The sequence below is a fragment of the Myodes glareolus genome, chromosome 10, assembly GCF_982192425.1.
Source record: "Myodes glareolus chromosome 10, mMyoGla1.1, whole genome shotgun sequence".
In the NCBI taxonomy this organism is placed as follows: Eukaryota; Metazoa; Chordata; class Mammalia; order Rodentia; family Cricetidae; genus Myodes; species Myodes glareolus.
Genome location: NC_142035.1, coordinates 16,883,263 through 16,907,429, shown reverse-complemented (window position 1 = coordinate 16,907,429; position 24,167 = coordinate 16,883,263). Strand labels below are relative to the sequence as shown.

Sequence of the window (24,167 nt, the reverse complement as noted above, 5' to 3'; positions counted from 1 at the left end):
CATAGCACTCTCTAGCACTATAAAATGTAGTCAGTATGGTGTAGGAGGTCCTTCTGTATTTCTGTTGCTTTCATTGGTTAAATAAAGAAGCTGCCTTGGCCTTTTGATAGGGCAAAATTTAGATAGGTGGGGAGACAGAACTGAATGCTGGGAGGAAGGAAGCAGGGTAAGAGAGAGCCGCCATGGAGCCAGCCGCCAGGTCAGACATGCTGAATCTTTCCTGGTAAGCCACAACATTGTGGTGAAATAGTGAAATACAGATTAATAGAAATGGGTTAATCAAGATGTGAGAGTTAGCCAATAAGAGGCTAGAAATAATGAGTCAGTGTTTAAATGAATACAGTTTCCGTGTAATTATTTCAGGTGTAAGCTAGTCGGGTGGGATGGAACAAGGAAGGGGCCCATGCTCAATACTACATCAGTAGAGATAGAGCTTCTAGGTCAATATCAGCTTCATTTTTAAGTATGTAGAGTCTTAAAAATATATAATTTTATCATTAAGTTCTGGAGGGTAAACAACAGTACTGACAACAGCTTATAATACTTAGTGGGGTCTATGGGACCCTGTTGGCCAACAACTCAAAAAGAGGTAGCCTTTTTCTGTTATTGGGAATTTTATTTACTAACATGTGGTCTCTAGCTGGGGTATTATCCTCTTCTTGCAGGACAACTCTTAAAATTCTTTTTTTTTATGCTTCAGTACATATTTCAGAAAGCTCCTATAGTAGTAGATTTCCATAGGACTTTCTCGAAAGGCCTTCACTGTTAAGTTTTTCCTCCCTATATTCTCTCCTCTATATTGTCCTGTTGTATAATATTTTTTGTATACTTTAAAGATGTGTCTTTACCAAGGCACCTTCTGATTGGTTTAATAAAGAGTTAATGACCAATAGCTAGGCAGGAGATATGGGTGAGACTTCCAGGCACAGAGAGGATTCTGGGAAGAAGAGAGTTAGAGAAGTCAGCCAGATGCTGAACAAGTTGGACACACAGAATAGGAGGATAGAGATAAAAGCCACATGGTAGAACGTAGATTAATTTTAAAAAATATGGGCTAAGTTATAAGAGCTAGTGGGACAAGCCATAGATAAAGTTGACCTTTCATAAGTAATAAGTCTCTGCATCATTATTTATGAGCTGGTGACCCAAACAAAAATCAGACTACACTGTTCTCCCATGTGTCACCCAAATTTGCCCCTTCCGGTTCCATTACTCCTTTTTAATCCTCCAGAGTACTGTGGTCTATCTCTCCTCCCTTGAAAGCTCCCTTCCTCCTGTAGCTCCTTACTAATTTCCTAATCTCTGTGGGTTATTCCTAATCTCTCCAAAAAAACATACACACATACCCACACTCATAATCTGACTCAAAGGCAGTATCTACAAAGGAGAGAAAATACATGAAGTTTGTCTTTCTGGAACTGGGTTATCTCACTCAGAATCATTGTTTCTAGCTTCATCCATTTACCCTAGAATTTCATAATTTCATTTTTAACAGCTTAATGGTTCACAAGTTCATTTTTCTTAATAGTTTAATATTCCATTGTGCAAATGTGCCACATGTACAGTATCAATTTGTCAGTTGATGGATACCTAAGGCCCTTTCCATTTACTAGTTATTGTACATAGAGCAGCAATGAGCATGAAGGAGCAACTCCCTCTATCCTCTACGCTGAGGTACAGAATCCTTTGGGTATATTCTCAAGAGTGGCTTAGCTGGATGCTGTGGTAGATCTATTTCCATCTCCTGAGTTTGGATTTTCCTCCACAATGCCTTTCATAGTGGTTGTTCTAGTTTGCATTCCCATCAGCAGAGAATAAGTGTTCCCTTTCTGGTAGGGGAATGAAGCTAATTGATACTGGAAGATACAGCACAGCATGGGTAGGGTGCCATTTCCTAGGCGGGGGACCCTAAATTTTGTCACTGGAGAAATTGAGCTGAGAATAAATAAGTAAGCAAGCAAGAACGTGTGCATGCATTTCCTTCTATTCTTGACTGTGAATGTATCCGCTTCAAGTTCTGCTTGCTTTGTGTTCCCGACTATGATAGAGTGTAACCTAGTATTTTAAGTCAAATAAATCCTTTTCTCCTAAGTTGTTTTTTTTTTTAATCAGGTATTTTATCATACAACAGGGATGAAACTAGAACAGTTACCAAAGCTACAGAGCTTCACAGAGAGACACAAAGAATTCAGCCTAGCCCCATCTGAGTCCCAAACTCCATTTTGAAGTAGTCACTCTCTTGCCTTCTTGACCTTGAAAGGGAAGATGATGTCATTGGACAGGCCTGGGAGTGCAGAGAAAGGACCCTCGGGGCGGACTGTGATGACTTTGCTGGATTCTCTTTTTGCTCCCAAATATTTTGCAAGGGACCCCCGTCCATGCTCCTTTCCCTTGTGGATGTTTTGACCTGTCTTGTCTACCAAAATGTGCCACTACCTGTAAGACTCTCCCCAAACCCAGGGACTTCAGTGTGACTGAGGACACTTGCTGTGAGAAAGTATATACCATCTGCTCTGGTCCTTAAACCAGCTGACAACAGTTCAGACACCCCCACATGCTACTGTCAGAGCCCTGCGGCTAAAGTGTCACGGGTGCAAGGCCCAGATGAGAGGGCTTCTGCAGGTCATCTTCTTCTACCAATGTGACAAGTGTCATGCTGCTCTGGTTGCTTCCAATTGTTCTCCTTTGGCTCCCGAATAATTCTGGGAAGTGGGTTTGGAACTCTCAGTGCTTTAGCTAGGGATGGAGCAAACCTTGTAGGTCTGTTTTTACTTCACTTTCAAAGGGGAAGGAAACACCCACCCTATATAGAGAGGGATGAAAGGGAATACCCACCATATAGAAAGGGATATCTAGGCTCCAAAATCAAGTCATCCTGTTGTGTTTTACAAAAGCCACCCTCCTCTTTTCCTTTGGGTCATGGGGCAAATGGTTAAGTTCCGGGAGACATACGCTTAGAGACAGTTCCCCTTTGATTGGCACCTGCAGGTTTCTGACTCCTCCCCCTTCTCCCTTCTCAGCCACAGAGTTCCACTCTTGTTTCTTTCATTGTTATTTCATCTCCTTCCTCCCTTCCCAATTCAGAATGCAGATGTGGAATGTCCACAGGTGTTCACGTTCTCGGGAAACACGGATGATTCTGCTTTACAGCAGAGACATCAAACCCAAGCCCTCCCAGCAACCAGACCACTACACAAATGAAGAAAGTGGCTCCACTTTAAATCAAACCTAACAAAAACACCGCCTTCTTGCTCCATTTTTCATCTTCCATTTTGGAGAGACATTTCCACAAAATAAAGAAAAAGTGCTGCAAGCAGAGTGAGGACTGGTATTTAGTGCCAGTTCCAATGTTGGCAAATTGCTACGGAATGGTGGATACAGAGGGGAACTTAAAGGACCTCATACCACATTGAAAGGGTTGCAGGGAGTGGGGTGGAGGCGGGAGTATTTTGTTCAGAGCTGTCAATCATCTGATTTCTCCAGAAAAATAACAGTCTGCATTTTATGTGAAGTACCTTACCGTACAATCTTGAGTACGTTTGATGAAAACACCACCATTCAGTCTTAGCCAAACTCATCAGTACTCAGGTCCTACCAATTCGTGGCCTCTGATAAGTTGCTTCTATGTTCAGTCATTTGGAAAAATTAACGATGGCCAGTGGTACCCTATCTGAGCCCCTAAATCCAGCAGTGAGTCCGCCCCCTCCACACACTGTGGGGACCACTAAACTACAGGGACTTTTCTCAATTGTCTTCTCATTCTGCAGTCTCCCCATAGGCCCTCCCTCTCATGTCTACTCTGGATAAGCCTTGGATCACCCCTGACTCATGATCAGTATGTTTTGGTTGGGATCTTCCTTGCATTTGGTCTTCTTGGGGCTCCTGGCTTCTCTGACTCTCCCTTCACCCCCAACTCCAGCCTCCTCTCCAGTCACTCTTTCCCTCATTACCTTCCCTCTGCCTCTGCACTTTGGGGGAATGAAATGATTGTACCAACGTCAACTCGCCGACCTTCAGTCAAACACAGGCATTCCTGGGTCCTCCAAGAAGCCATCCGCTAGGCTTGTGGCACCCCCTGACTACTCACTGAGACCAAGTTCCCCTTAAAATGGGATCCTGCTGAACAGGGTTAAGAGGAAACCGACTGTGCATTTGGGGCAAAATGCCTTGATGTCGGTGACATTTAAACTCCTGCAGATGTCAGTGCAGCATCTGAAGACGTATTATTGTGCCCTTTACTCGCTCTTTAAACCTGACAATGCTCAGCAGGAGGCCACACAATTGAAGCGAAAGCTCCTACATACATTAGAAGCGTGTTGCAGTTGCTCTGTGGGCTGAGGGACATGGCCCCATGATAGGGGGAAAAATAGGTTCGAAAAAAAAAAAAGAAATCTAAAAGTCAACTTGGGAGTTCGAAAGTTTGAAACTGAGTGGAACAGTGTACTGACATTTCTCGAAGTTATAACTGCGGTGGCCCTGCTAAGGGCTGGCACCAAGATCTAGCAGAGAATGATAGCTACAAAATAATTCTGAATCACAACAACAGCAAGTTAAATGGGCTCTAAAATATGGGTGAGAAGCTTTCCATGGTAAAAGAAAATAATTTCTTTGGAGGATTATGCCTGACTTTTGGTCACTGTTTTGGAAGCTTTGAGGCAAACAGTTAAAGCCAGCTTCAATGGGAAAGAGGATAAGATTGCAAATCAGTCCTGATTCCTCTGTCCACAACTTTTAGAATAATTAATTGAATCCTTTATTGATAAACTATGGTCCTGTGTCAATAGACAAAATGTCTTGAAGGACAGAAGCAGAGACTCATAAAAATGTGAAGATAGAAGGAAATATATTTTTTTCAGTATAGTTAAAATCTTGCAAACTTCTGAGTAAAATTAATTCTGTGGCTGAGGATGTGGGGGAATCACTGCAGTGCAGCCGGCTGCCCAGGAGGCGCAGAGGCGAGATGATGTGAAATCCCATGAGCAGCTACAAGGCCTGTGGTTACCTCAGAGGTAGAAGGAATGCTCAGAGACGGGGAAGCTGCCTTCTTTGGGGCTTCTGTCTCCTACACTAATCATCAAATAAGACTAGTTTCTTCCAATCCCTGATTGCAGTACCCGCCTGGCCAATGCTTTCCCAAGGTCTGTTTCTCCATAGCACCGCTGTCTCCTGGAAACTCAAACACAGAATGTGTCTGTATCTAGCAATACTGCTTCATTAGAACTGATTAAGCCAAAAAGAGGCTGCTGGGGAGCCCCTGATCGAATCCAACTCGTGTACTTTCAGGAAGAGGAGATCCAGACACACAAAAAGACACCGAGGACTTTTACACAGAGAGAAAAGACCACGGGAGGTTTCACTGAGGAAAACTTCGCCAGCCTAGGACGGTATCTCTAAAGTTAGTTTCTCAACACCTTAACCTTGAATTCCTAGCCACAAGGGCTCTTAGGAAATGCAGTGTGATCACTTAAGCCACCTCATCTCTGGCGATGTCTGGGCCACAGTCCTTGCGAAGCAGTAAACCATCTGCTATACATCTGTAATATAATTGTGGCATTGGTGGTTTTGCCTCTGTCTCACTCACTTTACTGGAGACCTACGAGGACAGACAACGAGCTTGTCTCCTGGAGCTCCACGATCCCAGAACAGTGTCTGGCGAGTACAAGCTCAGTAATCGCTTCCTGTGTGATGAGCGGCTGATTCTTCCCCTCCCTGCTCCATCCAGGTCACCACTGTGTCTAGCCTAGCTCCAGAATGCTCTTCCTTTTAGTTTCCCCATATACCGGATAGCACCTTTCATGAGTTAACTGAAAGCATTCCATCCACAAATAAGCCCTCCTGGCTTTGCCTCCCTGCACTTATGACTAATATCCACCCACAATGACGCCTGAGGCCCTGAGTGTTGAGGTCCCAGTTCACCTGCCCAAAATTCACCTGGGACATAGATTGCTGTGCTCCACCTACCAGGACACACTGCCAGCATGGGGCTGTTACCCAGTGCAGCAATTCTGCCCTTGCTGTTCCCTCGCCTTAGAAGCCCCCTTCCCAGATTTTTAGAAAGCAAACCCTTTTCCATGATTAGGGTCCCAGCTCTGGTCACATCTTTGAAAACACATCCCATGACCACACTGTCTGCATGTCCCACTTCCTATATTTATACTATTCACAACACTTTCCCATATCCCAAACCATCCATTGAGATCTAGTATTAGATACTCAACTTCTTTCCCCTTCTCGCCCCCTGCTAGTTAAACACCCAAGCACAGGTGCCAACCCTTTCATGCTTAACTATCTGCTACACCCAGAAAAGCTCAAGAAAACACACCACTCACAATCAATAACTTACTTGCTGAAATGAAGAAAGGGTAAAACCCCAGGCTAGCAGTGACCTGAGTGTAGGAGCCGTGAGTGTACCTCAGGGGACTACACACCCTGGCAGTGTTTGCACATCTCCTTAGTGTGATTTTCTCTGACTCCAGCTACTCTTTCACGGGTCTCACATTGTGTTTTCTGGCAAGGATGTGCTTAAGCCTCCTGAGCGCTGGGCTTGAACACTACCACAATACGCCATGCAGAAATAAAGCCAAGGTCATGTCTTCTAGAGTTATGGCCCACGGTCCATTTGCTGGGTAACCGACTCTCAGCAATTCTATAACTATGCAATCCACACTTCTCAGCAGGAGGAGGATGGGGCTATTAGGAGAATCTTAAATTCCCAGACATCCTAGTGAAAACAGAGAAGATTCCCAATGATCCTTATGGTTTTGTAGGTAAAAAGCCATCCAAATGCACTTCAGGGGTTCTCTCGTCCAGCGATACAACGAAGAGAAGGGAGTACCTGCTGGTGATGGACAGGACTCGGAGATAAGACAGTGAAGCTGGTCAAGAGATGAGCATCAAGGTATTATGGTGAAAGTGAGGTTTCCAACAGGAACACGGAGCACTAGGACCCAAGGTCTGACCAGCATGCTGTATTCTGCTGGAGAAAACCAAGGGTCACCAGGACCAAGCCCAGGCATAAAAACAATGAGCTTTGGAGGCAAAGGTGGGTGTGCTCTATGGCGATAGACACGTGCAGGATGTAAGGAGATAAAAGGCTTATGGGGGAGACTGCTCAACACTGAAGAATGCATAGGGTTGGATGTGTAGTTTAATGGATGTGAGAAGAACAGGTGTTCCTGACACCATTGTCCAGTGTTAGAATACAGATCATTCCCTAGTGGGTATCTGACATTGATGAGACTCATGAGGATCAAGGGAGGGAGACAGTCAGGACAGGCAAGGGGAACCCATCTGTATGTCTTCCATTGAAACCCTGCATTGTTGGGGATTTTGGATCCTCTTCACATGATTGTGACTTCCGCAGAGATATTTCCCAAGCAGGAGTCAGTGGACATAACCACCTAAGACACTCTGAAAGGCTTGAGACATAACCCAGATGATAGCAAGAACAGAGAACCCAGTCTACCTTGTGTTTCTAGTGGCTGGTTTATCGCTGAGAGAGAGCGTCTCTTACATAGACATCAGACCCAGTTCCCCTTAATATTGTCTGGAACTTGGAACTGGCCATAATTTTTTCCAGAGAAGGTGCTTTAAGCCAACGAGTCAGACCATGGTGGTCTTCTCCCCGGAAGTGGGAAGGAAATGATAATAGAAGATCTGACAAACGAATGGCAACAGAAGTGGAAAGATTCATTTCAATGGCAGCAGCACGGTGGGGCTGATGTGAGACTCATGCCCAGATGTGTGTGTGTTGGGGAGTGGTCATGTGAGGCTATTAAAAGGCACACAGAGAAGAACTCAGGATGCCTCTTGAGGTGGTGGTAAGCTGCCCCATTACCCATAGCCTAACTGTTGGGGTTTGAATGATTTGTCTTCCCAACTCACACCAAGTTGCGTCCCCAAAGTCAAGTGACACCAAGAGGGTAGGGTCTGACGGTGACATTTAGAATGGGCTGTTTCAGAATTAGGTAAGGCGTGGACAAATTCTTCACAGTGGAGCACGAACAATTCAATCCTGGTGTTAGACAGAGATTTGACACCCATGTGTGTCCTCCCTCCGTGTTTCCATGTGATGTTCTTCTCTGATCCGGAACTCTACAAGCTGGAACGCTATCACCAGGCCCCAGTCTATGCCAGTGTTATGCCCTTGGACCTCTAAAAACTGTGAGCTAACAAACCTCTTTTCTTTACAAAGCTAGTTTGCTTGTACTAAGGGTACTATTTATAACAGTAAGTGCCTGAATCAAAAATATATTGTGAATTCTCAAATAAATAACTTAATGATGCCCAAATAGTAGATGGAAAGAGATAATCAAAATCAGGACTGAAATTAATGGAGTAGAAAAACTACGACAAATAATCAATAGAACAATGAGATGGTTCTTGGAAAAGATCAATAAGATTGGCAAGTTTGTAGACAAGTTTACTAAAATAAATACAAAAAGACACAAATTAGTAAAATAGGAAATTATTTGGGAAAGAAACACTAGAACAGATACCCATGAAATTCGGAAAAAAAAAATAAGAACATGTTTTTAAAGCCTCCGCTACACTAAACTGAAAAAAAATCTAAAGGAAATGAAAAAATATAGATGCAGACAACATACCAAAATTAAATCAACATGAAATAAAAATATTAAACCGGTCTCTAACGAGCAGCAAGATTGAAATAGTAGTTACAAGTCTCCCAACTGAAAACAAGGCCAGCACTGGATGAGTTCTCTGCAGAATTCTACAAAACCTTCAAAAAGGAACAACTCAGCTCTGTATGGGATGTCTATGGCAGTCTGCCTCCCCAGACTCAGGAAACACAGCGGAAGAGGAGCCTGAAGGAATGGAAGAGCGAGACGATAAGGGGTGGGCGTGAGCTGCTGCCCTTTGGGCAGGGCATGGCTGTTGTACAAGTGAATTCATATTCTCTGTGGTTTCCTACACATGGCCTGCATAAAATCGATCCAGTTAAAAATCCTAGCAAGAATAGAGTAAGGGCTCCCTAGAGCCTCCACTCCTGGCTGAGGAACTATTGGCAGCTGATGGCTGCAATATGTCATGGGAACAGGAAGTTTCTCTTTTCTCTAGGTGTGTGATCACTGGCAGTTCCCCATACCCCAAGGATGAACTCAACAACCACACATATATGGAAAACATTAATTAGACTCTGTGGATTTTAATTAATTAATTAATTAATTAATAAGCAAGCAAGAGAGAGAGAGTGGGGGAACAAGTATTTGAAGCTGGGAGGGAGATATAATGTGGGATCCTGGGGGGAACTAATACATAGATATAATCAAAAAACACTACATTACATGTATGAGATTGTCAAAGAAAAAAACGAAGATTTTTTTTTAAATGTCAGTCTGCCATGGGTATTTCATCCTATAAAATCTATTTAACTCAATGTCTTATGGTCACATGGAAGAGTTGAGGAACCTCTGGGAGTCATCTAGAACTAAATAGCTGCCAAGAAACTGGTAGGAATATAAAACACAGTGCTTCCAAACTGAGGACCTGGCATCCCAGCCACCTCTGGCAGTGGCTTCCCTGATCCCTTAGGCATCCCCAGACTAGAGTCTTCCAACCTATGAGGTATAATATCAGCACAACTGCCTGCACCCGGGACTTGGCTGCACAGGGGCTGTGTGGCCCCTACTGAGGCACATTCAAATGTCTTTGACTGAATGCAGCAAAGAGGGAAATTTCAAGGAGGAGTGAGTGGCATGCCACTGAGGACTTGACACTGTACCATTAGTATGAACCATGGTAATCTTGCCCTACACCTACACAGTGCTGATACGTGTGTTTAAAGCTATTTGTAAAGAATTAATAGCTCTGGGGTCCTTTTCCTTGTGGGTGAAGAGTATGCTAATTTGTTTCGTGTTTAATGTTGTTCTTTTTATTTTTTTTTTAAAGACAATTGCAGAAGATTCTATCCAAAGGCCTCTAATTCTTCCACTTCAGTGGTCTGAATCCCACTAATAAACAATCAGGACTTTAGACTCTCTTAGTAATGGAGAGAGATTCAGACAAATTGTTTTTGCCAGTCTCTGCAAATTCCTGGAGGTTCTGCCTCTTGAACCGGCCAGCAAAATTATGGATTTCTTCGGGACTGATTGCATTGGGTGTGTAAGCAGTTTTGAAGGATTAAAAGAGAGCAAGTGAGATGGCTGTGAGCTGAATGAATAGGGGCACTGCATCCTTGCGACTACCCAGTCTGGCACGGAGAGAGGATGTGTCAGGGGAAATGGATAGACTTACTGCATGGATGAGCAAGGACCCGGACCTCGTCCACAGCGATGTAACCAGGATGACCCTTCAAAGAGACGGATTCAAATATGACCTGCAATACACAGGGCTGACATCAGTTTCACAGAAGCAGTTGTCCATACCCACCTGAAGAAGCCACACAGCCCCCAATCCCTTTCTGTGTCAGTTTTCCCTCAGAACCAGGCACCAATGCCTCACAGTAGGAGAGGACACCAGCGCTCAAGCATTCACTCTGAGGGTTCAGAGAGACAGGATCTTGCCCCGCTCCGTCTGAGGATTTGGTAGAGATAAAATATCTCTCTAGTTTACTAGACCAATTAGAAAATGTGTGACATCCTGCTAGTTGACCTGGGTTTCCAAACAAGACAAAAAACATCTACACTCTGGTGACCCACAATAAAAGTAGCCATGTAGAACATTTTTAATGGATTTCAGAGATAACACAAGATCCCGGGTCCCCATCAGTACCTCCCTCATTGTGGTTCCAAATGAATTACAGAAGGAACTATTACAAATAGCCCAATTTCCTTACTGTCTTGGGAAACAGTGTAAGCCAAGGAGAGTTGATCCTGGTGTGACTCTATAGTCAACTTGAATTTCCTAAGTATGTGTGCGTGCGTGCATGCGTGTGTGCGTGTGTGTGTGTGTGTGTGTGTGTGTGTGTGTGTGTGATTTACATGTGTGCTCTGTTGCCATTCTTCAGGTGCCACCCATCTTAGTTTATGAGATAGGGTCTCTCACTTGGCTGAGAACTTTCCAGTTAAGCTAGACTGTCTGCGCCTGTCCAGCCCTGGGACTATAAGACTGTGCCACTAAGAGCCTGCCTCCTTTGTACAGGGGTGACAGAGTTCAAACTCGAGTCCTTGTGTTTACACAACAAGCACTTTGCTGGCTAAGCCATTTCCTAAGGCTTCCTGGATGTCTTCATCACACCTCTTAGAGACTAATAGCAATCTATCCAGGAGTGAAAGGAAGCAAGAACTTTTCTCTTCTCCACTCTGAGCCCTACCCAAACTTTTTACTCCCACAAGGATGTTATAGTTCAGCTTCCCTTGTCTTCCCACCCAATTCACTGAGGAGGAATGAGTTCCCATGTGAATCCCATGGCCAGGATCTTTTACAGTACTAATTCGCACTCCCCCATCTACACTAGTTACATTCCTGAACTTGGACGTGACACTTTGCAATCCTCAGATTCTAACCCTCCAATCATCCCCAGCTCACTATTCTTTCATCCATTCCTGAGACCCACACAGTACCCGCATCTGCACTGCCCTGGAGTCTGCATATTCACCTAGAACTTCTGACCATCTCTCCAGGCCCAGGCTCCTTCTACCATGGTGGCTAATCACCAAGGTGATTCTGCCTATAAAACTAGTTCCTTTGCACCTCCTTTTGAACCCTGTCAAGACGATTGTGGACCGTCCCTCTCCAGCCACAAATCCTACCCTGTGTTCTCCATCTTTCTATCTTCCACTCACCCTATATGAGAAGGCACTCCAGCTTCAAGATCAGGGAGGGGCTGACTTGTCCCTGTTAAACGCAAACCTACCCTTCTTCCACACCAACCACAATCTCTGCAAGTAAGTCAATATACTTGAACCTAGCTGATCCCTGTTGAAGTTTCCAGAATTTTGACTCTTCTTGACTTTTCTTTCCTACTCTATTTCTAGGCTCTCCCCTTTTTCCCTCTGACCTTAACATATATAAATGGTATCAGCTTTTCCTAGTATTAAAAAAAACTCCCTTTTTGTAGGAAGCTCTTCTCTGTGGTCAATTGTATTTCAATCACAATTCTTAGTAGTTTAATAAAGCCATTCATATCACTTCCTTACTTCCTCCACAAAATGTTAAGTATAAAAATCCCAATCAATGGCCAGGCGGTAGTGGCGCACGCCTTTAATCCCAGCACTCAGGAGGCAGAGACAGGCAGATCTCTGTGAGTTTGAGGCCAGTCTGGGCTACAGAGCAACTTTCGGGACAGGCTCCAAAGCTATACAGAGAAACCCTGCCTCGAAAAAAATAAATCCCAATCAGTCACAAATATCTCTCTCAAGACTGCTTTTATGACAGACACTAATATTCTAATTACTAAATCTGATAAAAATTCTCCAAATCTTTCTCCTATTTTCAGAAGGAAGATGATGGGACTGGAGGAATGGCTCAGCAGTTAAGAGCATGGGCAGTTCTTCCAGAGACCCTGAGTTCAATTCCCAGCAACCATACTGTGGCTAACAATCTTCTATAACTGTAGTCCCATGGGACCTGATGCCCTCTTCTGGAATACGTAGACAAAAAAATCTGTATACATAAATAAAATATTACATAAAAAGAAGAAGAAAGAGCTCTGTGTTTTGAGCCCCAGTGTCTGTGCAATATTGACCCCATTAGATAACTTTTCAGGTGGAGAGAATTAATATCCTATTGAAAATGTTGCACCCATGGCATTCTCAATAAATGTATACTATAGTTGTTATTACTTCTTAAACATGCTTCTGGAATTGCCAGTATCCACAGCTTCTCTCTTTCCATCTCTGCTTAGGCTCAGAGGATATTTCATATTTGATTTTTCTCATATCTATGAGACCATCCCCCGTAAGTTTATAGGCATTCCTCCTTCTCCATCCCTTTGGAGATTGCGTCTCCTCTACTCATCATCTGACTGTTTCCTAGGATCCATCTAATAAAAAAGATGGAAAAACAGAGGCATATTTGAGAAATTCTAAGGTAGAATCAAAAGGAAACTGAAGATAAGGGATGGGGTTGAAGTAGGAGTCCATATAGGTGGCGAGAACTCCAGCTCGGATTAGTGGATTCAGCCACTGCCAATTCATTGGTAACTCCAAGCCCAGCTCTGTGTCCTATGTCTTTCCTCAGAGCATTAGTCAGCATCATCTAACCAGTTCATTGTTCTGAATTACTATACATATCATGACATTTCCTCATATGCAATCAATACATAACAGTTCTGAGCCTGTTTTCCCTCAGTGTTCTACCTTACACCCAATGGGTCATCCCTCCTAAAATATAGGGCTATTCCCTCCCCACTAATCATAGCTGGAGTCCTGAGGACCTATATTGGCTTCTACTTCAACCTTATCCCTTATCTTCAGTTTCTTTTTGACTCTACCATAGTAGAATTTCTCAAATATGCCCCTGTTTTTCCATCTCTTTTATTAGACAGATCATAGGAAACAGCCATTTGTTTGTCAAAGCCAGTCAGGTATCAGTGCCAGTATTTAATTCAGCCTATAATTGTTTCTCACGTCTACCACAGTGATGACCTCCAAGATGAATCCCCTGTCACTAGACTCAGCTCAAGCCTGTGGTTGGACAACAAAGTAGGTGCTGAGATCAATAGGAAATCTCCATGGGGAACCATGTTGTTCAGGCCAGCGGATTCAAAGGTTAGAGCTCTCAGTGGGTCCTGGAGCTCTAATGATTATACTAAGAGAGCGGGAAGAGAAGGTGGCAATAGCTGTGAAGAGACGGTTTCCTTGGTGATAAGATCACCAGTGAAATCTGAGAGTTCTGTGAAATGATGATGGGAGTGACAGACATGCAACAACACAGGGGCTTCTGCATAATGACCACTCTAGAAAAGTGTTTTCAAAAAAAAATACAGTCCTTCAGAGAGAATTAATACATGGGATTGTGCATGACCTGAAAAAAAGCATGTAGAGATAAAAAAAGATATTTTCTTCATCCTGCAGAAGGGGAAATCTATCAACATTGTTCTATAAAGAACCAGGTGTCTACTTGCGCATCTGTGTGTGAGTGTGTATGTGTGTGCACGAGACAGAGTTTAAGTAATTCAATGGGAAAAAACAAAGTAAAGTCCATAGACAAAAAGAAAATAAAGTAAATATATTTCAAAAGAAATAGCAGAAAAGCATTCACACTGTGAAATAAAAAATGACAAACCCAAGAAAAAATGTTTCTGTTTTGACAATAAATATAAATGGGTTAAAATAGAGGAAAACACCCAGGCTGTCTAAATAATCAAAGTCTAATTGTATGCAGTAAGATAAACACCTAAGGCAGAATAACTCAGTAACCTTACAAATAACACGTGGAACAAAGACACAATAAGAAAAATGCAAGCGAACAGAAAACAGTTGTTACAAAAAATAATGGGATTGTTTCAAAGTAGATTTTTAACCAAACTGAAAAGTATAGCCATTAAGTAGACTAAACTGACCATTAAAAATTGTATTCAAAGTCCCTCAAGACAAGAGACTTGAAAGGAAAATAATGATAGGATCTAAAGATTTTGATCTATTTCTTGGTCAATCACATAGATCAATCAATAGAAAAACCAATATGACAACTATATATTTTTCCTAAGTGTGTTACTAAATATTTTGAGAAATCAAACCTTCTGTTCAAATGCTCACGGATTTATAAAGTGATCACAAGCTACATTACAGTGTAACACCAATAAGTCTCCCAATGAATAAAATTTGTATAGGTTTGGTTTTATATGTTTTTGAAACCAAATTTCCTAAAACTAGAAAATAATAACAATCATAAAAATCAAGTTCTTAAATTACCAATGCATATTAATAACTATGCTGTCAGAGTATGTTTCTTATGTTAACAAGAGTCTGAAAAAGCTCAAGAGTCAAATGACAACCTGAGAACAAGACATGTAATATTTATGCCAGTTAATATTTATGCCAGTTATTTGGGGACTTCTAAAGAATTATTGATAGCCAAGAAAAGAAATTATTAGTCTTCCTCCATGACCCTCCCCCCAAAATCTGGCAAGTAATTTCAGTAGGAAAATCACAAAAAATAAAATAGGAATGATATTAATCTCTGAGTGCAAATCTCTTAAATGTCATGGAAGATGTTCAGAGGTGTTTCAGAAGACCCTTGCTGTGTTGAGTGGCAGAGACCGCTCCACAGCTCTGCATTGGGATGGGAGGTGTCAATCACTGGCTAGGTCTTAGCCAGGGCCATTTTCTAAGGACAGATACCACAAAGGAGGATGTTAATCTCCTGTAGAGGGAAAGTCCACCTAGGAGCTGTGAACAGAGAAATAATGGCCAACTTTGGTCATGAAAACGAGAGAAGTGATAGAGGGAGATGGGAGTGGAGATCTGAGAATACTCTCCAGGTGAATGTCTCCAAGGAGCAGGGAGGGAGGCAGTGCAGCTGGGTGGAACACTGCAGTAGGCCGCATGTCCAGAAGGGCAGAGGACACTCAGAGAAGCAGGGACCCTGGATGAAAGAAAGACCACAGTGGAAGGTCTGGTCCCAGTATCTCAAGCTCTGTAAAGGACATCCCTCAGCCTCAAGGCTGCTGCATGAACTCTACTGTCAACTACAGCGATCCAGAGCCTGAAGCCCCACTGGAGATCCGCTGATGCAGATATGGAGAGGAGGCTTATGCAGGCCAGTTCAAACCTGTCTCTGTGCAGAGTCAAAGCCTGGAAGCAACTCCCAGGAGAGACTCAGAGAGGATTACACTAAAATAAAATAAACTCTGATGTATTTGTTCGGGGAAGGAGGTGAACATATCAGGTCACGGATTAAGAGACCCTGGATTTCTCTCTGATCTTCTGCAATCCTTCTGCAGAAAACACAGCAAAAGTTTCCAAGGGGTGCAAACATCTCTTGAAAGATAGGAGGAAAATATTGGCTCATCGGGGTCTGTCTTAGGAAGCATGCTCCAGCAAGATTACTTAGAGTACAATCAAGGGACATTCTTTCCCACTCTGTCAGAGGAACATTCCGGACATAACAGAAAGAACTGGAGTGTGGGACAGGAGACAGGGTGCAAGTCAAAGGGCGTGAGAGAGAGGGTGTGCTGTATTATCACTGTCAATACTAAACCTAAAGTGCCAGGTGCCTGGTAGATCCTGAGAAAGGGACTGAGCTCTGAGGAGACTGACAGTAACATCAGGTGAGTCCTTCATCTCAAAGGTCTATGGACACTGTTCAGGGCTGAATAAAAGGCCATTTTTCTAAGGTAGGAAACAGAGAGAAGAGCGGGCAGGTGGCTGAAAAATTAGTAACAGTGTTATTTTTTCCCCTAAATATTAGGGCAGAGAAGTTCAGAGCCACTAAAATATGAAATCGAATTGATATTATCTAGAAAGTTGCATAGACCAGAAGCACAAAGATTCACAGTCATTAAACCAGCATTCCAGAGCAGGGAGACGGGTGGGGTGGGGTGTGTGGCCAGCAAAGGGATTTTTTCTCACCTGGGGCCCTCAGCCGTCAAAAGTCCAATAACATGAAAGATGACATTTTTGTTTATTACAGAGCTAAAGTCAATTTTAGGACTGTGAAATATGACTTTAATAAATGAATACACAAACCCATAAGGTCCAAAGCCCAGGAATGTTAAAATCCGAATTTGACTCAGTCCACAAGATCTAACCACAGGAGTGGAGCCTGAAGTCTTTTGCTCCCATCTTTGAGTCTCTTGAGGGGTCCCCTTTCTCCTTAGTCTACCCCTGAGCGTGCGTATTTGAGTGTTTGAATCTGGGCAGACACAAGAATTGAGGTGTCTGTGTGTGCTCAGCTGTGCTTATGGCCACGTGAGTGCCCAGAAATGGCTGAGTGTACACAGGGGTGACATGTGCATTTTCCAGCGCTGCTCTCAACACATGAGTGATTCGTCCTCACAAAGCTCAGAGCCAAGGGAATGTGAGGGTGATGGAAGCTGTTTGGAAGTCTCTGGGCAAGGCTACCGTCCTAAGAAAAAACCCAGAGGCCACAGAAGGCAAGCCCACGGACTCTGTCGTTCTTCAGGGATGGTTTCCTCCCTTCCTTTCTTTTCCCTCTACTTCTGCTCCTTCCTCCTTCCAGTCACTTCAAACCTGACATGCCTCTCCATATATGATCTATTTTACATTACAGAGAGACTACTTCTGGTACCCACCTGTTCCCCTTTCTATCTTATATGTGAGACAATTGGAACCCTACATGATAGAGGATAGGGCACAGCCAACATCCCATAGTTAGAGAACAGAAGATTTCCAGAACAGATATAATGCTTCCTCAAAACAGAGGATGCAGAGCTCGGAGCTGGAGAACTCAGTCAGAATTATGGGAAATCTGATTTACTAATGATGTCTCCTCTTCTAGAAGGCTAGAGCTGCTGCCAGCCAAAACAGGGAGCTTCTGTACAAATGCATGGGATACAGAAATAGGCCTACCACAGGGCCAGGGAGATGGGAGCTCATCAAATATCCTTTCTTTCACAATCTCCATCAAAGAGCAGGGAAAATGGAGGGATGGTCCCTTTTCTGGGTCAACTATCCTGTTTCGTATACTTCAAGCCGTGACCCTCTCCTGCACCTACTCACAGCAGGCTCTAAAAAAGGTTGTCTGATTGAAGCCTAAGGCCTCAGTGGGAGTGTTTGTGAGTTTGTGGAGATAGCAGATGTTCACACTCAGTGGTACACTGGGAACACTATAGACCAGAAATTTCACTGTGGCTCGAGATTGGTCAATGTTTTCCTATGTGCTGCTGAACTTGTAATGTATCTCAGCCTCATCCACATCAGAGTACAGCAGACTAAGGCCCAAAAATCAAAACTCAGTCATCAGCCATTGCTACACGTAAAACTTTTATTGGATCAGCTACATTTATTCATTTACATATTGTGAATATCTGCTTTCGTGGCACAACAACAGAGTTAGGTAGTGATAGCAGACACTTAAGGCCCAATAAACCAAAACATTTTTTGTCTGGTGCACAAAATGGATAAGCCAAAATCACTTGTGCCAACAAACATGCTCCAAATCTCTAAAGACTGTGTAATATAGTAATCCCAAATGATCCCCACAATAGACAACAATTCACCAAGATAAGGGGAATAAACTTTGGCTATCTCAGATAAATCAGGAAGCTGGGATACTACTCTCTAGAATATTACCTCTATGCTATGATGTTCACATGCTGAAGTCAGGTAAAGGTCAAACTTACATAGCAGACAGTAGATTAAATACTAATATACAGATTTCTTTCTGGCTCCCTAGAATCCTACTTGGCTAGCTCTGTTTCCTAGATAGAGATACCACAGGGTTTTCCAAAATCCTGGACCACTTCACCTTTACCAATGAGCATCTCACAGAACAACTAGTGTGAGTTCTTCCTAAGATAGCAAAAAGAACTCCCCTCATCCATGAAACTGTACAAAACTGGGGAGCTACATCCCAAGGGTGACTTAGATACCCAGCATGCGCGGAAACAACCTATGTCACACGGGTATTTTATAATGTAAATTGGTGATAAAAGCTAAGCCGAGCTGGTCAGATATAATACCCAGCCTTAATTTATGCCACACCTTGTGTATCTGTGCACTTGACTCTGGTGCACCATGAAGAGAGCCTGTGACGGGTGTGTCTTATAAAGCACATGGCGAATGTAAATGTTATAACCCTGTGAATTGCAAATACTGTGAACTCTGAAACATATTTGACACCGTGAAGCCAGATCAAGGTTTGTGGACCCGGTACTACTTAAAAACCTCTTTGCAAGGGGAGAAAAGACAAAGAGCTAAGGAGGCCAAAGGCACCTTTCTCAAGACATCTACAATAAAAAAAAAATGTCCCAGTGTTAATGATACACATGTTAAAACCATTATATTCTCTTTTTAGCCACTTTTCTTGATAAGACATTACTGCTCTCACAGAGGGAGTAGGTGCTTTACCTGATACAAAATGAGTATAGTCCACACTCATTACCAGACTGCCAGGCTCTGCCTGACTCACCTCTGCATTTCTAAAAGGCTATTTTGTGCTGTGCCTATAATATAGCACTCAATAAGTGGTAGGTATCATCACCATCATCACCATCACCATCACCATCATCATCATCATCATCATTATCACCATCCCCTCAGCATCACTGTCGTGACCATCATCATTCTCTCCCCTCCAGTTCTAGAGGAATTGCAGGAAAGGCCTAACAGAGGACAATGCAGTCACTCTAAAAACAAATCACAAGCCACTGAAGATAAAATGGGAAACAGATGTGGCAAAAAAATCTAGGCTAAGTATTGAAGGTAATTGAGTATTAAATGCTGATTTTTAGTTGCCAAAACAAAGAAGAAATAGGGCTGAAGGTGCCTCATTAGCGTAAACAAGCAAGCTCAGGAGAGAACTCGGTTCCGAACACCGACTGGCTGAAAGAGCTGCAAACTGGGTGTGGAACTCGGGGCCATCTAGGAAGCCCTGGCCACTCATCTGCCATCCCAGGGCCATCTAATCTTCTGCTTCAGACACCAGACATTGTCTCCAAAATGCAGATTGGTGGCACTTCTTTACTTGAGAGCTTTCATCAGTGGGAATGGGAACTGAGAGGGTGTACAAGGGAGCTCAGGAGATGAAGGAAACATTCTAAAAATGGGTGATGGTGGTGAATGCAGAACACAGTAGCTTTTACTTAGAAAAGGCACTAGAGTGCACACTTAAACACATGTCAATTCCGTGATATGGAAATTTTAACTGATGATGTTTTTTAAGAAAATTTCTCAATAATTTTGACTAACACCTTTCTAGAGTTGTACCCCTGCAAACACTCCGTGGAATTGTGTGAGTCTGTACCATTTGTCTTCATCCACAGTGAGATAAATAGGACAAGTAAGAACAGGGTTCCAGGCAGACATAACAATCTAGCATCACAACGACATAGTTTAGTGTGTCTTATAAAAGTATTGGTCAGCAATCAATCAGGAAAGCGTGGTCCTTTCTTCCCAACCAAAGCACTGCTCTAAGACGGGCCTGTTAGCCTGGCCTCCAAACCCCCATGACCTACATGCTCTGTGAGTTAGTTTCCCTGTATGTCTCTTCTGCAAGACATCCTTAAAGGACTTAGTTTCTGCTGGGCATGATTACGTACATCTGAATTCCAGCACTTGGGAGGCTGAGGCAAGAGGATTGATATAAGTTCAAGGCCAGCCAGGGACGTTTTGTGAGTTCCAGGATACGCTGGACTATAGTGCGAGACCCTGTCCCAAAATGAGGGTGGGTGGGAGGACAACCACCCAAAACAAACAATAGTAAGAAAACCAAAAAGAAAGAAAAAAAAGAAAACGTAGATTCCAAATTCCTCAAAAATCTCTCACTCTCTCATGCTCTGTGTCCTGCATGAGCCTCTTTCCCAAATATTTCAAATGTCTTCCCCTCCCTTTCCAATCTATTTGAATCCAACCTTCCAAATAGGGCCCAGCTGTCTTCTCACCTTAGACACTACCCTATTGCCCCATCAACCAAATAACCTCTACCCGACTAGTCACCTTACCTCTCCTGACCTCAACCTTACCACGTGTGGAATTCAGTCGTTAGTTTACAAGAGACTCCAGTGTCTGCATGTCTCCACTCCACATGACCCCTGCTATGCTGCCACTGTTTATCTACACATCGGTCCCCTCCTGATGACCTCCAGGGAGGCAGGGGCTAGGCTGGGTCCCCTCTGCATCCCTAGAAAGGGGTCTTCAGCATGAGTTGAATGAGTAAACAAATAAGGTCCTTTCTAGATCTACCCACTCTAGGAAAGTTAAGGGGGATGAAGATACATAAGCGTTAGCTACTAGAAAGAGAGAACGGTTAAGTGTCATACCTGGTAGAAATGAGGCCAGAAGGTGCTGATGGCTAGCTCCGCCTTCACCCAGCCCTCGGTGACAACCCCAGACACGTTCCAGACAGGGTTCCCTTGGGGACCACCGTTCACCTTCACGTAGACATTCAAGGCTCCCGGGCTGGAGCGATCTCGGCTGGAGAAGTAGTAGTGGAAGTCAATGCAGTGGGTGTCATTCTCCTTCAGGGTCGGCAGAAGAAGATGCGCTTTCTGGCCAGAAGCCCTTCCGGAGCTGTTCACCATCATGAAGGAGCCTAGAGACCCACAGTGGGTAGCAGACAGAGACAAAGAGAGAAAATGCCCTTCTGAAAACATGTCACACCCATACATGGTACCTAATAGGGAGGCTGGAAATGAAGTCCCATTTTAGAAACAGGTTAGGGTGACTGAGAAAGTCACATCCCTTCTCAGAGTTCTGAGAAGGATTTCCATAACTGGGGCTAAAATCCCTCTTCATGGTGGCATTGGAAGAATGAGGAGATCAGGAATCAGTGGTCCTATACAGGGAGCATTTCTACCTGGTAGATTGCATATCTCTAAGTGCAGAACCTTAAAGGAGGAAACGGATTAAAAACCTCAGAAGGGAGTCAACCACAGTCCCTACAGGTAACATGGGATGGGAAATAACCTCACCTAAGATGGGGCTTGTCCCAGCCAAGGCAGAAACTCTATAATATGGGAGGGTCCTGTATATGGACAGACTCCATCTGCACTCAGCATGGGAGACTCCATATTAAAGGAGACAATATACAAATAGAAATTATCTGTGGAAGAAATATAGCTCCCCCCAAAAGTATGAGAACCAATTCTAAGATACTCGAGGAGGAATGCGAAGTGAGTGGCACTCTATGCACTTGGAGACTCATATTAACTCACATTAACAGTAGGTATCTACTGGTAGAACATATAACTCCTTCTAATAACTATAACTGCCTCTAAGAAAATTAGAAAACAACCTTCCTCAAGACCCATGTTTGGGTATATATCCAAAGGATGCTCAATCATGCTACAAAAAATGTGCTCACCTATGTTCTTAGCAGCTTTGTTTGTCATAGCCAGAACCTGGAAACAACCTAAATGCCCCTTGATCAAAGAATGGATAAGGAAAATGTGGTACATTTACACAATGGAGTACTACACAGCAGAAAAAAAATATAACGACATCTTGAATTTTGAAGGCAAATGGATGGAGCTAGAAAACATTATTTTAAGTGAGGTAACCTGTAATATGAGGGGCGGGCTTGTTGGGGTTTCCGTCCCACCCGGTACCCCAAAGCTGGCATACCCCAAGGAAAAATCACACACAGGACTCCATAAGGTTATAAACTGATTGGCCCATTAGGTCAGGCTTCTTGTTAGTTCTTATGACTTATCTTAACCCATTATTCTGATCTATGTTATCCATACAGCTCTGTACCTTTCTCAGCTGGGCAAGTTACATGCTGCCTCCTCGGTGGTCTGCGCAGGAGTGGCTGAGGAAGTTTCCTCCTCCCTAGCCTTCTCCTATTCTCATTGCCCTGTCTCCACTTCTTGTCTGGTTGACCCACCTATATTTCCTGCCTGGCCAATCAGCGTTTTATTAAAATATGATCGACAGAATACAGATAATTCTCCCACACCATTTCCCTCTTTTTTTTAAAAAAAAAAAAACAAAGGAAAATACCCATAGTCCATTTGTTGGGAATGTGGGCGTAGTATTTCAGGCTACTTCCTGCTGGTTGGGGGCGCTGATAATCTTATGGGGACCTAAAGAAAATATAGAATTATCATCAAGTCCTGACTAGAGTATCCTGTGAGTCTTGATCATCTCAGGCAGCAGTCTTGAACCTGTTCTGGATGAAGAACTCAGACATCTGGGCCATCTGTTCCTGTCGGAGATTTCTCAGGTGGTCTTCCTTGATCATACTGGATTTTTATTAACTCAGAATGAATCCACAACCTCTCACTTTCTGTGGAAACAAAAGCAAAATCTCTTCTCCAAAGTAACATACCTGTTGACTTCAGTTTTGAAAATACCTTGACTTCTAAATTTGGATCTAAGGATATGATACTTTGGAAAGGATGTTCTTCTTTTGTTTTCACAGAGGATGAGACCCTGTGGATTGCTTCTATCCCAATATGGTATGATAGACCACACCCTCCTGAAAGGTTGCTGTGAACACCCTCAAAAAATTACTTCACTCAACTGCCAACTGAGATGAACCTGGCAGACAGGTTTTACCATGAAAGACCTGATTAACAGCGCCCCTATACAGCAGAAAGAAGTTTGGAGAGAAATAAACTATGTCCATATTCCCAAATATTGTTTATAAATGTTCTTTTACATTTAAAGGGGATATGCTATAGATATGAATAATTTCATTGGTATAGATTTTAAGGTCAATTTTGTTATATGTATATATATTTCTGATCTTGACTGATGTATTGTGATTGTGTAGTTCATTTTAAAAATGTAATGTATAATTAGAAAATATAGGTTGTTAATGGATAATTATCGATAATAGTCAAGCTTGTAGTAATATTAGTTTGGTTTTCTAGAGGTGCATAGATATATTTCAGATAGACATTCATATCTTTCAAAGACTACAGAACATGGCATTTAATGTTTTAATAACTTAGGACTTTTCATGACAATGAGACATGTCTGCTCCTGGCAGCACCAATCTACTTCAAGAGGAAGATGGGCATCGAAGAGGCTCCTTATGGAGTTGGTTAGCCATTTGGGCAAGAAACTGCTCTTGCCTGGACTGTTATATAAACTGGACACAGAGAACCCGCAGAGAGAGGACTGCTGAACTTGCCTAAAGGTGAGATGATCTTTCGGAGTTCCTGATTCATGAAAGAGTCTGCGAGACATTCTGCAGGACACAGCAGATAGTGACTGAACTGTCTTTGAAATTTCCTGCTTCATGGAAATGTCTCTGGATACTATGGGCCTGTAGGCTGAAGACAGATACCCCAATGATACAGAGGGACTTTGGGTGACTGTCCAGGCAGCAAGATGTCTCTGTCATTTCTAGAGTTTTGGAAGTTGCTTAATTCTTGTTTACTTAGGTAATATTATATCCTTCTGGAGTCTTTGATGGAGTTGAAGAATGGATAGTCATAGTTATAGTTTTCCATTATTATGATAAAGATATAGTTATAAATATTGTGACTATAATTCTTGCTTGATAACTGTTTTGTTATATGTAATTTTACTATGTTAAAATGAAAGCCTTTCTTTTTTGTTTAAACAGAAAAAGGGGAAATGATGGAGGAGGGTTATCTGTCTATTGTGTTATTTTCATTGGTCAATAAAGAG

At 42.9% G+C, this 24,167-nt stretch overlaps 1 protein-coding gene across 12 annotated transcripts in view; it reads right to left on the bottom strand.

The window, feature by feature from the left end:
* Positions 1-24,167, bottom strand: part of Ptprt (protein tyrosine phosphatase receptor type T) — a 1,106,759-nt gene that overhangs the window by 703,787 nt on the left and 378,805 nt on the right. For all 12 annotated transcript variants that reach the window (XM_085697063.2, XM_085697062.2, XM_085697064.2 and 9 more), the window contains exons 3-4: positions 20,846-21,117; positions 10,255-10,336 (exon numbers count right to left, since the gene is read on the bottom strand). In XM_085697063.2, the coding sequence (XP_085553189.2) occupies positions 10,255-10,336; positions 20,846-21,117 (354 nt within the window). The remainder of the gene's footprint in view (positions 1-10,254; positions 10,337-20,845; positions 21,118-24,167) is intronic.